This window comes from Borostomias antarcticus (assembly GCF_949987555.1).
Source record: "Borostomias antarcticus genome assembly, chromosome: 2".
In the NCBI taxonomy this organism is placed as follows: Eukaryota; Metazoa; Chordata; class Actinopteri; order Stomiiformes; family Stomiidae; genus Borostomias; species Borostomias antarcticus.
The window spans coordinates 9,208,289-9,224,932 of record NC_140235.1 but is presented as its reverse complement, the minus strand read 5'-3'; the positions used below and the strand labels follow the sequence as shown (position 1 = coordinate 9,224,932).

Below are 16,644 nucleotides of genomic sequence, written 5' to 3'. Positions count from 1 at the left end.
TGATTAACGAACGAACAACCCCTTTGCTTTGGAGAGGACTGCAGCTAGACTGCAGCTGTCCCCCGTGTGTCCGTCTGGCTTTTTCACAAGCCGGCTGGAGGAACGTACTGAACTGTACCACACGCAAAACACCCGGGGACAGGATGGAGGTGCTCTCTGTGTGCCCACTGTCCACTCCGCTCATTGATAAAAGTTGATGAAAGTGATTCTGCCGCCTCCATGACCATATATGGTATGCTTTCCCTGCCTGCACCCTTGGCTGAGGCCCCTTACATTCCTTATAGGCTGCAGCTGTCTGTGGAGGCCGGTGATTTTTTTTTCTTCCTCTCATTTAGTGATGGGGAGGGGAGTCTGTACATTCGAGTGTGTGTGGGGGGGGGGTGTAGTAGTGATGGGGAGGAGAGTCTGTATTTTGGAGTGGGGTAGCAGGATGTAGTTGGGTGTTATTTAGTGGTGGGGAGGGTAGTTGGTGTACATTGGAGTGGAGTGGGGGGGGGGGCGGGGGGTGCAGGGTGTAGTAGTGATGGTGAGGGGAGTCTGTACATTGGAGGGGGGGGGGGGCAGGCTGCAGTTAGGGTATGAAAGAAGACAGATGGAATGGAAACATTTGGCTGATATTTCCCCTCAGAGAGAATCTTTTTCTTGTGACATTTTGTCATTCACTGTGACCTCGGCACTGGATGTAAGTGTGGAAGACAAGTTTGGCCCCCACTGCCATGGAGACAGACAGAGAGAGAGCGAGATGGGGAGTCAGAGGGAGAGAGACAGAGACAGAATTGTATTTATCCATTCATAATTACATATTATGATGAATAATATGAATATTATTCTGTCCCTTAGCTGTGTGAGCAGCCTCCGCAACACTGTTTCACTTTAACATTCATGCCAATTCATGACAGAGAGAGTAGGAAATGGACAGGTAGACAAGGAGTTACTCAAGTGATTGTCATTGGAACGCTGTATACTATAGAACAGTCATGATGACTCAGTCCTAGTCGGCCCATGGCAGGTGGTTACACAGTAACTCAGCTGCTCCACTGCTCATCTGGATCCTCTCTCCTTAACTTTGCATAGCTGTTTGGTTTATGACCCTGACAGTGAAATCTCATACTGTACCTTTGGAGGGGGGGGGCAGAGGAGAGAGAGAGAGCCGGGTGGACTGGGTGGATGTACAGGAGAGAGAGAGAGAGAGAGAGAGAGAGAGAGATGGGTGGAGGTGCAGGAGAGGGTACAAGAGAGAGAGAGAGAGAGGGATGGGATGGGTGTAGGTACAGGAGAGAGGGAGAGAGAGAGATGGGTGGAGGTGCAGGAGAGGGTGGAGGTACAAGAGAGAGAGAGAGAGGGATGGGATGGGTGTAGGTACAGGAGAGAGGGAGAGAGATGGGTGGAGGTACTGGACAGAGGTACAGTACGGGGTCTAGAGGAGGCAGACATGATGTCAGCAGCCCCGTGGTTGGATGCAGTCATGTGACTGCATCCTGTATGGAAGACAGTCCGCTGCTCAGTCCAGGGTTCCTCTTGGCTGGTTCAACTATGTTCTTTCCCCCAACCCAAAACTTCTCCATGGGGGTAGAATGACCTCATCAGCCACTGATCTAGGATATGTGTGTATGTGTGTGTGTGTGTGTGTGTGTGTGTGTGTTTTCATTTCTGTGTAATGTTTGAGTTTAGAGTTGGGGGAGAGTAAACTCATTCTGGATCTCTGTGTAAGAAATCGCCCCTGAGCATCTTAAAAAGTGATGCAGTACCCTACCCCCCCCCCCCCTTCTCTCTGTCTCTTGATCCCTTTCTCTCTTTTGCTCCCTCCCTCCCCCCTCTCTCTCTCTCCCTCCCTCCCTCTCTCTATCTCCCTCTCTCTCTCCCCCCCTCTCATTCCCTCTCTCCCTCTCTCTCTACTCTCTTCCTCTCTTGCCCTCTCTCCCTCCCTCTCTCTCTTTCTCTTGCTCCCTCTCGCTCCTTCCCTCTCTCCCTCCCTCCCTCTCTGGCCATCAGTCCGGTTGTAGTTTTAATTACAGTGTAGTTTATTATTTTGTTCCTGGTGCTCGTTAGCGCAGATCGTGTGTCCTGGTCTCTCTAGCCTCGTAGCATTCTTCTGACCACCAGAGCTCCCACACCAAGGCACCGCGAGGCCAGATGCTGCCAAGTCAAGCTGGACATGTTTGCTGTTCCTAGACATCACAGGCAATTAGACCCCCCCCCCCCCAAACATAAAAGATTATGTCAGCATTTGAATCATTCGTTGACCTCCATTGCTTACTTTTCAATATCTGTGCTCACTCCCCAGAGTAACATCTGATCTGATTTCAGCTCTTCCAGTCGTCGGGGAGACGGCTGGGGGAGGGAGTCTGTCTCTGGTAACGAGACGGGCCGTTGGCTGAAACTGGGGGCTGAAGCGCCAGGTGACAAGTGAGTGTCATTAAGATAATGTAAAGTGAATTTAGTTCACTGAGATATGCACCCTTATCACAGAGCTGCTCCTAAAAGGGGTGCCTGGTGAGAGGCAGGAAGGGGGTGGGGGGGCAGCAATGTGTCGTCGTGCCAGAGGGGAGGGAGGCAACATTGTGTCACCCCCCCCTCCCCCCTTACTTTACAGCGAGCAGCTGGACAGGTCAGCCGTGATTGGCTGCACCTCCTCCACTTGGGCTGCCTTGCCTTTTTTAGCAGTCCCAAATGGAGCCGTGAATTCCTCGTCACTGGCAGGGTGACAAGCTGCCAGACGGGGCCCAGCAAATGGGAGATTTCAGAGGGCGGGGGGGGGGGGGCACGGGGGGGGTTGGTTTAGCCACCAAGAAGGCTGATTCAGACCCGGGCAGGACCGGCTGGCCTGTTGCCACCCTCACTTAAGACCGTCCAGACTTCTCACACTGAACGGTGTCTCTCGACAGCTCCGTTACAATACGTTCGTTACGGAACCTACGGTGTGTTCGGCCGGTTCTGCGTGGATGCTGGAACTCGTGGGCGGCGTGTGTATGGGCTTATAAATGACGATGCGGCCGGCGTCTAGCCTGGCCTGGATGATGTCACCAGCCAATCCGCGAGTCCAGCTGTGACGAGCCCTAACTCCGCCCCACCGACGGTCAAGCTCGTCCGTCGGCCTCGGCGGCGAACGCAGGCGCTGTCCGTTAGATTCTGTTGCCAGGCTTCATTATTTAAAGTGGCGTTTGTTTTGCCTTTTTTTCCTTTGTGTCAATGTGTTTTCTCAGAGTGTCTTGGCTCCGTAGCGATGGGAACGGCAGAGAGGTGGCATGAATGGAGGCGGAGAGGAGGGGGGGCGGGGGGCTGTCTCCATTAGTGACTAAGAGCAGCTCTTCTCCCTGGCTGGCACCCCATGAAGAGACAAGGAGCAAGCGCTACTGAACCAGAACCGTGTTGGACTCATCAAGCACTTCACAAAAACTTGAACCAATCCAAAAGGCTTTAGGCCGTCAAGGTTTGAATCAATCCAAAAGCAGCAGGCGTAATCTTGTTACCGGCCTATTTAGGATGGCGTTTCGGGGGGAAACGCATCAACTCGGCCCTCAAGAATGGAATCTGGACTGATTTGTCAACGGACAAGATTTCCGCTCATCTCTTGATCGATGACGTGGGTTCACAGGCTTTATAACAGTGTAAAGTCGCAAAAGTTAGTGCTTGTCGACGACGCAGTCTGTGTGTTGGGGCACTGAGGCCAGGAGAGAGAGGGAGAGAGAGAGAGAGAGAGAGAGAGAGAGGAGGGAGAGAGAGAGAGAGGAGGGAGAGAGAGGAGGAAGGGAGAGAGGAGGGAGAGAGGGAGGGAGGGAGAGAGAGAGGGAGGGGAGAGAGAGAGAGAGGAGGAAGAGAGAAAGGGAGGGGGAGAGAGGGGGCGGGAGAGAGACGGATGGTCAAACAGCAGCTTACAGAGGGACTGATAAGTCGGCCAGTAGAGATTGGAGGCCTGTCTGGCTGGACTGGGGGGTGGAGACTGGACGCGAGATAACAGCTCAGAGTAACAACATGACTTGACTACACGTGCTTTGGTCAATCTTTGGTCCTCAGTCAGTCGTGCGTCGGGCCAACGTGACCCTAACCCAAGGCTCACACTAGAGACAAAACCATTCGAAGCCTCTGTAGCTGGCCTTGGTGAATCTCCTATAGAAACTGGGGACTGAGCCGTTCATGTTGACCTTGACCCTCAGTCTGTGGTGAGGCATGTGCTCTGTGCTCCGGTGGGTTCCAGGCTGTTCAGTACTAGGGCTGTGTAATAAAATCCATACAGCAATACATCGCAATATTTTTTCCTGCGGTACAGTATTGATACAGTAAAAAAAAAAAAGTTCATTTTTTTTCACAAGGAAAATATGCAGAACAAGACGGAATAGGCGGGGATAGAGTTGTATTTTCAGCTGTATTAATTATGTAGAGTATCGCAATGTATCGCAATATGTGTACAGTAGGCAGTCAGGACAGGCTTTGCTCGTCAGGAGAACCCCGTCCGTCTCGTCCAGTAGCTCCTGGCGCGCCTGCGACGTAGCCCAGCCTCAGACGGGGTGGCGTTCCTCACGCCATCGACCCACTGTCGCCAGCCGGCGTGGAAGGGGTTAACTGTGATCCCGAGGCGCTCCGGTTTCCCGCCAGCTGTCCCTCTCCTCAGCTGTTCGCTCACACACGCCCATGTCCTGCCCTGTCCCCTGTCTGTGCCCCGGCTCCCAGCATGCCTCAGACACCCCCCCCCCCCTCCCCAAGGCTAACAACTGGTCCTTTTCCCCTCCAGCCCCCCCATTCTCCTCCTCCTGGCCCCGCGCTCTCAGTTATTCTGATCCCGTGTCAGTACAGAACACTGTCTCTGGTTCGGTTCTGATCAGACTGAACCCAGCAACATGACTGGTCTGTGACAACAGATCTCACTGGTTTTTAACATCAGAACAGATGGATAGATGACACGCCGCCCGGCTGTAGTGTAATATTAGCAGAGGCTGGATTTAGGTCTAATTGGGTTAGTGTCCAGTATGACAGTACATTCTCTGTGACTCTGTGTACTGTAGTTTCTCTCTCTCTCTCTCTGCGGTGGAGAGGCAGCACAACACACTCTCTCTCTTTCTCTACACCCCCCCTCTCTATATACACCTACCCCCTCTCTCTATATACACCTACCCCCCCTCTCTATATCCACCTACCCCCTCTCTCTATATACACCTACCCCCCCTCTCTATATACACCTACCCCCCCTCTCTATATACACCTACCCCCCCTCTCTATATCCACCTACCCCCCCTCTCTATATACACCTACCCCCCCTCTCTATATACACCTACCCCCCCTCTCTATATACACCTACCCCCCCTCTCTATATACACCTACCCCCTCTCTCTATATACACCTACCCCCTCTCTCTATATACACCTACCCCCCCCTCTCTATATCCACCTACCCCCTCTCTCTATATACACCTACCCCCTCTCTCTATATACACCTACCCCCCCCTCTCTATATACACCTACCCCCCCTCTCTATATCCACCTACCCCCTCTCTCTATATACACCTACCCCCCCTCTCTATATACACCTACCCCCCCTCTCTATATACACCTACCCCCTCTCTATATCCACCTACCCCCTCTCTCTATATACACCTACCCCCCTCTCTATATACACCTACCCCCCTCTCTATATACACCTACCCCCCTCTCTATATACACCTACCCCCTCTCTCTATATACACCTACCCCCTCTCTATATACACCTACCCCCCCTCTCTATATACACCTACCCCCCTCTCTATATCCACCTACCCCCCTCTCTATATACACCTACCCCCTCTCTATATCCACCTACCCCCCTCTCTATATACACCTACCCCCTCTCTATATACACCTACCCCCCCTCTCTATATACACCTACCCACCCTCTCTATATCCACCTACCCCCCTCTCTATATACACCTACCCCCTCTCTATATACACCTACCCCCCCTCTCTATATACACCTACCCCCCTCTCTATATACACCTACCCCCCCTCTCTATATCCACCTACCCCCCCTCTCTATATCCACCTACCCCCCCTCTCTATATCCACCTACCCCCTCTCTCTATATACACCTACCCCCCTCTCTATATACACCTACCCCCCATCTCTATATACACCTACCCCCTCTCTCTATATACACCTACCCCCCCCCTCTCTATATACACCTACCCCCTCTCTCTATATACACCTACCCCCCTCTCTATATACACCTACCCCCCCTCTCTATATACACCTACCCCCCCTCTCTATATACACCTACCCCCTCTCTATATACACCTACCCCCCCTCTCTATATACACCTACCCCCCCTCTCTATATCCACCTACCCCCTCTCTCTATATACACCTACCCCCCTCTCTATATACACCTACCCCCCCTCTCTATATACACCTACCCCCTCTCTATATACACCTACCCCCCCTCTCTATATACACCTACCCCCTCTCTATATACACCTACCCCCTCTCTATATACACCTACCCCCCCTCTCTATATACACCTACACCCCCTCTCTATATCCACCTACCCCCCCTCTCTATATCCACCTACCCCCCCTCTCTATATCCACCTACCCCCCTCTCTATATACACCTACCCCCCCTCTCTATATACACCTACCCCCCCTCTCTATATCCACCCCCCCCTCTCTGTATCCACCCATCCCCCCCCCTCTATATCCACCCATCTCCCTCCCCCATCTCTTTCTACACCTCTCTCTCTCTACACCTCTCTACACCTCTCTCTCTCTCCCTCCCCCTCTCTATATTCACCCCCCCCTCTCTATATCCACCTATCTCCCTCCCCCATCTCTCTCTACACCTCTCTCTCCTTCCCCCTCTACTGTATCTACACCTCTCTCTCTCCATCCCCCTCTCTCTCTATACCTCTCTCACTCCCTCCTCCTCTCTCTTTCTCTACACCTCTCCCTCCCCCTCTCTCTCTATCCCCCCTCTCTCCCTCCCCCTCTCTCAACCTCTCTCTCCCCCTTCCCTCTCTCTCTCTACACATCTTTCTCTCCCTCCCCCTCTCTCTTTCCCCCTCTCTCTCTCTTTCTCCTGCTGCTGTTTAACTAGCAAGAGAGCGAGGAGGACCTTGGACCAGCAGCGTCCTCACTATGGACTGGATCTGACTGACTGACTGCTCCGTGTTGTATCATCGTTGAGTGTGTGTGTTAGTGTTGTGTGTGTATGTGTGTGTGTGTGTTTGTATGTGTTGTATTCATATTGTGTGTGTTGTATTAGTGTTGAGAGTGTGTGTTGTATTAGTGTTGAGAGTGTGTGTGTGTTGTATAAATCTTAAGTGTGTGTTGTATTAGTGTTGATAGTGTGTTATTAGTTTTTAGTGTGTGTGTTGTTAGTGTTGAGGGTGTGTGTTGTATTAGTGTTTGAGGGTGTGTTGTATTAGTGTTGAGGGTGTTTGTTGTATTAGTGTTTGAGGGTGTGTTGTATTAGTGTTGACTGTGTGGTATTAGTGTTGACTGTGTTGTATTAGTGTTGACTGTGTGTTGTATTAGTGTTGAGAGTGTGTTGTTTTAGTGTTGAGTGTGTTGTATTAGTGTTGAGAGTGTGTTGTTTTAGTGTTCAGGGTGTGTTGTATTAATGTTGAGGATGTGTTGTTTTAGTGTTCAGGGTGTGTTGTATTAATGTTGAGGATGTGTTGTATTAGTGTTGAGTGTGTTGTTTTAGTGTTGAGTGTGTTGTATTAGGGTTGAGTGTGTTGTTAGTGTTGAGGGTGTGTGTGGTATTAGTGTTGAGGGTGTTTGTTGTATTAGTGTTTGAGTGTGTGTGGTATTAGTGTTGACAGTGTGGTATTAGTGTTGAGTGTGTGTTGTATTAGTGTTGACTGTGTGTTGTATTAGTGTTGAGGGTGTGTTGTTTTAGTGTTGAGTTTTAGTGTTGAGGGTATGTTGTATTAGTGTTGAGTGTGTGTGTTGCATTAGTGTTGAGGGTGTTGTATTAGTGTTGAGTGTGTTGTATTAGTGTTGAGTGTTGTATTAATGTTGAATGTGTGTTGAGTGTGTTGTGTTAGTGTTTGAGGGTGTGTTGTATTAGTGTCGTCTGTGTTGTATTATTATTGAGTGTGTGTTGTATTAGTGTTGAGTGTGTTTTGTATTACTGTTGTGTGTTGTATTAGTGTTGAGTGTGTGTTGTATTAGTGTTGAGTGTGTTTTGTATTACTGTTGTGTGTTGTATTAGTGTTGAGTGTGTGTTGTATTAGTGTTGTGTGTGTATTAGTGTTGAGTGTGTGTTGTATTAGTGTTGAGTGTGTGTTGTATTAAGGTTGAGTGTGTGTTGTATTAGTGTTGAATGTGTGTTGTTGAGTGAGTTGTATTAGTGTTTGAGGTTGTGTGGTATAAGTGTTGTGTGTGTTGTTTTAGTGTGGACTGTGTTGTATTAGTGTTGAGAGTGTGTTGTTTTATTAGTGTTGAGTGTATTTGTATTGAGTGTGTGTATTTGTGTTGAGTGTGTATCGTATCAGTGCTGTGTATTGTATTAGTGTTGAGTGTATTTGTGTTGAATGTGTATTTGTGCTGAGTGTGTATTGTATTAGTGTTGAGTGTATTTGTGTTGAGTGTGTGTATTTGTGCTGAGTGTGTATTGTATTAGTGTTGAGTGTATTTGTGTTGAGTGTGTATTTGTGCTGACTGTGTATTGTATTAGTGTTGAGTGTATTTGTGTTGAATGTGTATTTGTACTGAGTGTGTATTGTATTAGTGTTGAGTGTATTTGTGTTGAGTGTGTGTATTTGTGCTGAGTGTGTATTGTATTAGTGTTGAGTGTATTTGTGTTGAGTGTGTGTATTTGTGCTGAGTGTGTATTGTATTAGTGTTGAGTGTATGCAGCCCGTCTAGACGAGGAATTGTCATCTGTAGACTGTTGAGACAGTAGCTCATCACACTGCACTTTTATTGCTATAGATTGCTCCCTGTTTTTCTATCTCTGATATGGGTGTGTGTGTGTGTGTGTGTGTGTGTGTGTGTGTGTGTGTGATGTATTAGAGTTGAATGTGTGTTGTTGAGTGTGTTGTATTAGTGTTGAGTGTGTGTGGTATTAGTGTTGAGTGTGTGTTGTTTTAGTGTTGACTGTGTTGTATTAGTGTTGAGGGTGTGTTGTTTTAGTGTTGAGGGTGTGTTGTATTAGTGTTGAGTGTGTGTTGTTTTAGTGTTGAGGGTGTGTTGTATTAATGTTGAGGGTGTGTTGTATTAGTGTTGAAGGTGTGTTGTATTAGTGTTGAGTGTGTGTTGTATTAGTGTTGAGTGGGTGTTGTATTAATGTTGTATGTATTTGTGTTGAGTGTGTGTATTTGTGTTGAGTGTGTATTGTATTAGTTCTGTGTGTGTTGTATTAGTGTTGAGTGTATTTGTGTTGGGTGTGTATTTGTGTTGAGTGTGTATTGTATTAGTTCTGAGTGTGTATTGTATTAGTGTTGAGTGTATTTGTGTTGAGTGTGTGTATTTGTGCCGAGTGTGTATTGTATTAGTGTTGAGTGTATTTGTGTTGAGTGTGTGTATTTGTGCTGAGTGTGTATTGCATAAGTGTTGAGTGTATTTGTGTTGAGTGTGTATTTGTGCTGAGTGTGTATTGTATTAGTGTTGAGTGTATTTGTGTTGAGTGTGTGTATTTGTGCTGACTGTGTATTGTATTAGTGTTGAGTGTATTTGTGTTGAGTGTGTGTATTTGTGCTGAGTGTGTATTGTATTAGTGTTGAGTGTATTTGTGTTGAGTGTGTGTATTTGTGCTGAGTGTGTATTGCATAAGTGTTGAGTGTATTTGTGTTGAGTGTGTATTTGTGCTGAGTGTGTATTGTATTAGTGTTGAGTGTATTTGTGTTGAGTGTGTGTATTTGTGCTGAGTGTGTATTGTATTAGTGTTGAGTGTATTTGTGCTGAGTGTGTATTGTATTAGTGTTGAGTGTATTTGTGTTGAGTGTGTGTATTTGTGCTGAGTGTGTATTGTGTTAGTGTTGAGTGTATTTGTGTTGAGTGTGTGTATTTGTGCTGAGTGTGTGTATTTGTGCTGAGTGTGTATTGTATTAGTGTTGAGTGTATTTGTGTTGAGTGTGTGTATTTGTGCTGAGTGTGTGTATTTGTGCTGAGTGTGTATTGTGTTAGTGTTGAGTGTATTTGTGTTGAGTGTGTGTATTTGTGCTGAGTGTGTGTATTTGTGCTGAGTGTGTATTGTATTAGTGTTGAGTGTATTAGTGTTGAGTGTGTGTATTTGTGCTGAGTGTGTGTATTTGTGCTGAGTGTGTATTGTATTAGTGTTGAGTGTATTTGTGTTGAGTGTGTGTATTTGTGCTGAGTGTGTATTGTATTAGTGTTGAGTGTATTTGTGTTGAGTGTGTGTATTTGTGCTGAGTGTGTATTGTATTAGTGTTGAGTGTATTTGTGTTGAGTGTGTGTATTTGTGCTGAGTGTGTATTGTATTAGTGTTGAGTGTATGCAGCCCGTCTAGACGAGGAATTGTCATCTGTAGACTGTTGAGACAGTAGCTCATCACACTTTTATTGATATAGATTGCTCCCTGTTTTTCTATCTCTGATATGGGAGTGTGTGTGTGTGTGTGTGTGATGTATGTGCGTGTGTGTGTGCGTGTGTGTGTGTGTGTGTGTGGAGGAAGGCCTTATCAGTGGAGTCCATGGTGGATCCACTACCCCTCACCCAGTCACATGTAATCAGTCACATATAAAAACCAACAGTGTTTCAGAGGCCTGGCTCCCTGGTCCTGCCGTAGCTCAGTGTGGATTTATTCTCCATAGGTTATTGAGAGCAAGCTGCTCCGGAGCACAGGCCGCTGGCCGTGAGTGTGTTTCATGGCTCTGTGCACACGCACGTGCTTGCGAGCAGGACATAGTATTGCGGCATTCGTTAGGTCGTGAGCTTTATGCCAGTCCAAATCCTGTCTCTGTGACCATCCCATGTTGAGATATGGCTGTTTCAATTCCCCCCATTGACAACGAATGGGGGGGGATTTTTCGCTCCTGAGCCCAAAGTCCCAAAAAATGAATGGAGGCGAATGGCCGGCCATGTTTGGGCGGCGCGTGGACCCGTGCCGTGATTCAGATCCGCTCCAAAATGTATTGGGTTCTAAGTTGGCCCGTGCTACACCCCTCCACCGAGTTTCATGAAAATCGGCTTGGTAGGTTTTGCATAGTCCTGCTAACGGACGGACGGACACACGCTACTGAAAACAAAACAGCTGACTCACTGCTCCTGCTGTAGCTCACTGTTACACTACCATGATCATGAACAAGCTGGGCCTCACTGTTACACTACCATGATCATGAACCAGCTGGGCCTCACTGTTACACTACCATGATCATGAACCAGCTGGGCCTCCTCTGTGTTCATGGCTGTGTTCTCCCTCCTGTTTCTGTCTGTCTGTGCTTTAGTATCAACCCCTCAGACACACTTATAGCAGGAAGAGCACAAGTCACAATTACCATGTGGACACTGGTCCATACCCCAACAACCCCAGACCATATTGGTATTCTTATTTTTGTTCATCTTTAGATCTCTTTTGATCTCCGACTACCGTGTGTGTGCGTGTGTGTGTGTGTGTGTACACTGTATGTTTGTGTGTGTGCAGATAACGTAGCAGCAAAGTACAGGCAGTTCATACGCCTACCTACCCACTTACTCAGCCCACTCACAAAAAAACGAAACGGTTTTTCTACACGGTCATGTTCATAGTGGTCTTCATGCGGTTCTGTCAGCTTTCACCAACCGTGACGTCGATTAGAACGGTACCTCATTTCAGTCATGATGATAGAATTCTTTGTTGGTTTGGTAGATGTGTCCCCCTCCCCCCTCCAGACACCCCCCTCAGGGCTCAGAGACAATCAAGGACAAGTATTTTGGCCCTGATAAAATGTCGTCAGCTTTATACATGGTCTTTTTTTCCATTTGGCCAGTTGTCATGGTGACCAATCAAGTAACTAGTGGTTTCTCCAGGGACACGTCTGAAACCCTATTGGCTGCTGTCATTCCAAGTAGCTATTAATGTTCTGGATGTGAACAGGATGTCCAGCTGCCGGCTGCTCCCCCTCTCCACCGGTCTGAGGCTGGACACGCTGCCCTGACGTTGGGAAATGAGCCCACAGCGCCTCATCTAGCGGAAGATCTACGCAGAGGTTATTTCAACTCATGTGATCATCTTTAATTCAAGCCTGTGTTCGTGATGAAGGACTCGTGAAAAGTCCCGTCTCCCGTCGAGTGTTGTGGCGGAGCGCGCGGGGCCGGCTAGTCACCCCCCCCCCCCCCCCCGCTGGCCGGAGGTCAGAACTGCTGAAGGGAAATCTCCCTGGCTCATTCCAGGGGTTCCAACACATGGACCCATTAGGAGCCGCGGTTTTTCGGACCCCCATCAAACCCTTCCAGTCATCGATCATTGAAAATACCAAGCGTACTATTAACCCCCACCCCCTTCCTGCCCCCATTCAGATGCTGTCTCTCCTCCAGGGAAGGAACATTACTAAATGTGTTGTTTTAGCTGTTTTTGAATCAAACTGCTTCTTTGTGTCCACTGCATGTGCACAGCTGTACCCAAGGGGGGGACCTGTACTGAGCACAAATACACCACCTTATAATAGTTGCAGCTTTCTTCAGAGTAAATATGACTAATCCTCCTAAGCATGCAGTTTAGTAAATTGAATAAATGCGGACCAATAGGGTGGTGAGGTGATGTCATCATTTTAACATCGCCGCTATTTAGTTCTCAGTTCTAAATCCCTATGGGAAAAATGAATGGCAGAAAATAAGGTATGTGTTTAATAGAGACTCCCCGACTGCAGTACATTCTGTTATAAAAGTTCTAATACATTATTGAAACTGGACAAACGACGGCGACGCTCTTTTCAGTCTGCAAAATGACATCAGACCTCACCCACTCTACACCTTCCAGCATCCAGCCTGCCTGCTGCACACATACTGCCACACCTCACCCTCACCCTAACCCTCACCCTAACCCTCAACCTCACCCTAACCCTCAACCTCACCCTAACCCTCAACCTCACCCTAACCCGCTCACACTCCGAATGTTCCCACATGTTGATAGTCTTCCTGTCTGATCTCCCCGCCCCTCAGGAGCAGCTGAAGCCGGTGTTCACGGTGGCCAGTCTCCCAGGAACCACCAGCGCCCCGCCCACGGCGCCCACCACCTCCACCACCATGCAGGTGAGCAGCGGGCCGTCCTTCCCCATCACCAACTACCTGGCGCCCGTGTCGGCCAGCAGCGCTAGCGCCAACGGAGGCATGCTGAAGACCGGCGGCGCCTCGGGGGGCGTCATGCAGCTGCCCAGCGGGTTCACCTTCATGTCAGGTACGCAGGCTGGCAGCGCGCGCGCACACACACACGTAATCACACATACACATATTCATTCATACACACACACATGCACAGACACACGCACACACACATTCATACACACACATACACACACACGCACAGATGCACACACACAAACACACACACATTCATACACACACACACACACATATTCATACACACATTCATACACACACAAACACACACACACATTCGTACACACATAGACATATATATACACACACATTATTTACTGTAGTGAGTTTGTTTGTTTACTCTGATAACGAGGCAGCATTCTCAGCCGTTATCAGGGTGCACCGGGGTCAGAGTGGAACATGACGCCCTCACGCTCTGGCCGTTTCCCCCACGCCCCTCAGCTGCACCGCGCGTCAACGCCATTACAATCTGAATAGAGTCACGACCTCGAGGCCACGGTGGTGCGTCTCAGCCTCCCCGCACGGTTTATGTCAGCCCGCCTCCCCGAGCGCCCGGGACGCCACTCTGCCCACCCGCCTTCCACAAAGCCCCCGGCCTCCGGGAGGACAGACCCGCCGCCACCGCCGCCTTTGATCGGCGTTGTGGGAGATGAATAATTATCCGAGCCGTACAAAGGGCCCCGGCGACGAGGGGCCGCTGAGCACGGCCTGTAATGAGTCATGAATATTCAACGAGGGGTCTGCTGCGGCGATCGTGCCGGAACAATCTATTAAGTCGTGCCGCAGGAAGCCACGGCTTCAGACAAAGTGTCCGGCGCCCAGGCGGGGGGCTTCATTAGCGAGGCCGTCCTCCTCCGGGGCTCTGGAGCCCCCTCCCCCTCTCGCTGACCCGGGCACGGCTCTCTGCCTCTGACCAATATGTTGTTTTGCAATCTTGCATTCGGGGTGGCTGCAGCTCAGGAGGTAGAGCGGGTTGTCCAGCAATCGTGGGGTCGGCGGTTCGAATCCCGGGCTCCTCCTCATGTCCTTGGGCGAGACACCGAACCCCAAATTGCTCCCAATGAGCAGGCTAGCACCTTGCATGGCAGCTGCCGACATTGGTGTGTGAATGGGTGAATGAGAGGCCATTGTAAAACGCTTTGTCCGTTAAGGTAGAAAGGCGCTATATAAGTGCAGTCCATTTATATAAGTGCAGTCCATCAATGTTTCAATTAGATGCATTCCTTTTGATGCTCTCTAATATAACATACGTATTGTGGATAGCATCACTGACCAAGGTAATAATAGTCACTAAGTTGAGGAAGCCCAATTTCATTTCGCAGTTTATTCTGAGTACCGAGTAGGTTGTGTGTGTGTGTGCGTGTGTGTGTGTGCGTGTGTGTGTGTGTGTGTGTGTGTGTGGGGCTGACAGACACGGGATGCCCAGTGTCTGTCTCACTCTCATCATGACAGAAGGCTGGAGGAGATTTAGTCTGCCTCTCTTTCTCTCTCTCTCTCGCTCTCTTTCTCTATCCCTCCCCCTCTCTCTCACTCTCTCTCGCTCTCTCCTCCCCCCTCCCTCTCTTGCCCCCCCACCTCTCTCTCTTCCTCTCTGCTCCACCACCTGTCTGGCATACGACAGCAGTGCCAGGTGGAACAATATCCCTCCTCCAAACATTCTAGGAAAGGCTCTCCCACCCTAACGCAGCACCTGTCTATGGAGCATACGACCAAATGTGTCTGTGTTAACTCCTCCCTCCTCCCCCCTCCTGCAGGCGCTGCCCTGCCCCCTGGCACCTCCACCATTCCGCTGAGCCAGCTGCAGCAGCACTCCCTGGCCCTCCAGGGGGCGCATGGCCATGCCCTCAGCGCCCAGCACCCCCAGCAGGGCCAGCAGGCCGTCTTCCGCTTCCCCGCTGCCGTCTCCCTCACCGGTGAGTCTGACCGGCTGGCTGGCTGTCTGGCTGGCTGGCTGGCTGGCTGGCTGGCTGGCTGGCTGGCTGGCTGGCTGGCTGTCTGGCTGAATGTCTGTTTAGCTGGCTGGCTGTCTGGCTGAATGTCTGTTTAGCTGGCTGGCTGGCTGGCTGGCTGGCTGGCTGGCTGGCTGGCTGGCTGGCTGGCTGAATGTCTGTTTAGCTGGCTGGTTGGCTGTCTTGGCTGTCTGTCTGTCTTTCTTGTCTGGCTGGCTTGTTGGTTGGGTTGGCTGGCTATTTGCCTGTTGCATGTTGCATGCATAATATAGATCATATTAAAGATAAGGTGTTAAACTAAAGAGGTGGATTTGTAGTGGTATTGATTGGAGGACAGTATACTGAGCGTGTGTGTGTTTATGTGTGTGTGTGTGTGTGTGTGTGTGTGTGTGTGTGTGTGTGTGTCCAGGGGCAGGGATGCCCCAGCACCTCCAAGCCATCCAGGTCCACACGACTCAGTCCAACTCCATCGACAGCAACCCTGACATCTCCCAGACTTCCACCGTCTCTACTGGTAACTACAGTAACTAACCCCTCTCTCTCTCTCTCTCCATCTGTCTCTCTCTTTCTGTCTCTTTCTCTCCATCTTTCTCTCTCCCTCTCTTTTTCCCTCTCCCTCTTTTTCTCTTTCTTTCTTTCTTTCTCTCTTTCTTTCTCTCCATCTTTCTCTCTGCTTCCCCCTCCTCTCCTCCATCGCTGCTCCAGTCTAATGAGCTGTAGCCCTGAATCATTTAATGACCAGTGATTAACTAACCCTAGCCCTGACTTGGCTCAGTGAACACCACAATCTATAGCTGCCTACTGCTTTGAGAGAGGTCAGCCATAGTTCAGAGTTCATTCATTTCCCAGTCATGCAGCGCCACCTGCTGGACCCGTCTATATCCCACAGTATAGAATGGAATAGAATAAAATAGAATAGAATAGAAAGTTTCTTTCATCATATATAACCAGTACAGGTACACTGGAATTCTTGTTATCACTTGTCCTTACAATATCTTATCAGCACTTATCAATTCCTCATTCCAGTTCCTAGGTACAACTAGATATTATAAGGTTCCTAATCAGCCAATTTACTATCTGTAGTCTAGCAGTCTATTAAATTGACCCTCATCTACTTATTCCATCCAATCATGGTTGACTATGACTGTAATATAATTTTTTATAATTATTTTTACATTTAAATTCCTGGATCTCGAGGGGTCTTTATTTGGCCATACGTGACACACATGAGTGAGGGTGATACAGCACACACAACACACAACACACACACACACATGTCTTCGGTGGTCGCCAGTGGAAATTGTTCCCTGCATTTCTCCCATCCAAGCCGTCCTCCTCCAGGGGCAGCCAGGAGCAGTGGGCAGCCATCATTCATGGTACCCGGGGACCAAGTCCAAGTGCTCAGTCCAAGTCCCGGTCAGGGACAGGACTGAAGAGCATCTGTTCTCCTG

The 16,644-nt window shown here is 49.2% G+C and overlaps 1 protein-coding gene across 2 annotated transcripts in view; it reads left to right on the top strand.

The window, feature by feature from the left end:
• The window catches only part of LOC311324806 (serum response factor-like), a 29,726-nt gene that overhangs the window by 9,095 nt on the left and 3,987 nt on the right, over positions 1–16,644 (top strand). For both annotated transcript variants that reach the window (XM_084457399.1, XM_084457400.1), the window contains exons 3-5: positions 13,068–13,302; positions 14,999–15,157; positions 15,603–15,707. In XM_084457399.1, the coding sequence (XP_084313525.1) occupies positions 13,068–13,302; positions 14,999–15,157; positions 15,603–15,707 (499 nt within the window). The remainder of the gene's footprint in view (positions 1–13,067; positions 13,303–14,998; positions 15,158–15,602; positions 15,708–16,644) is intronic.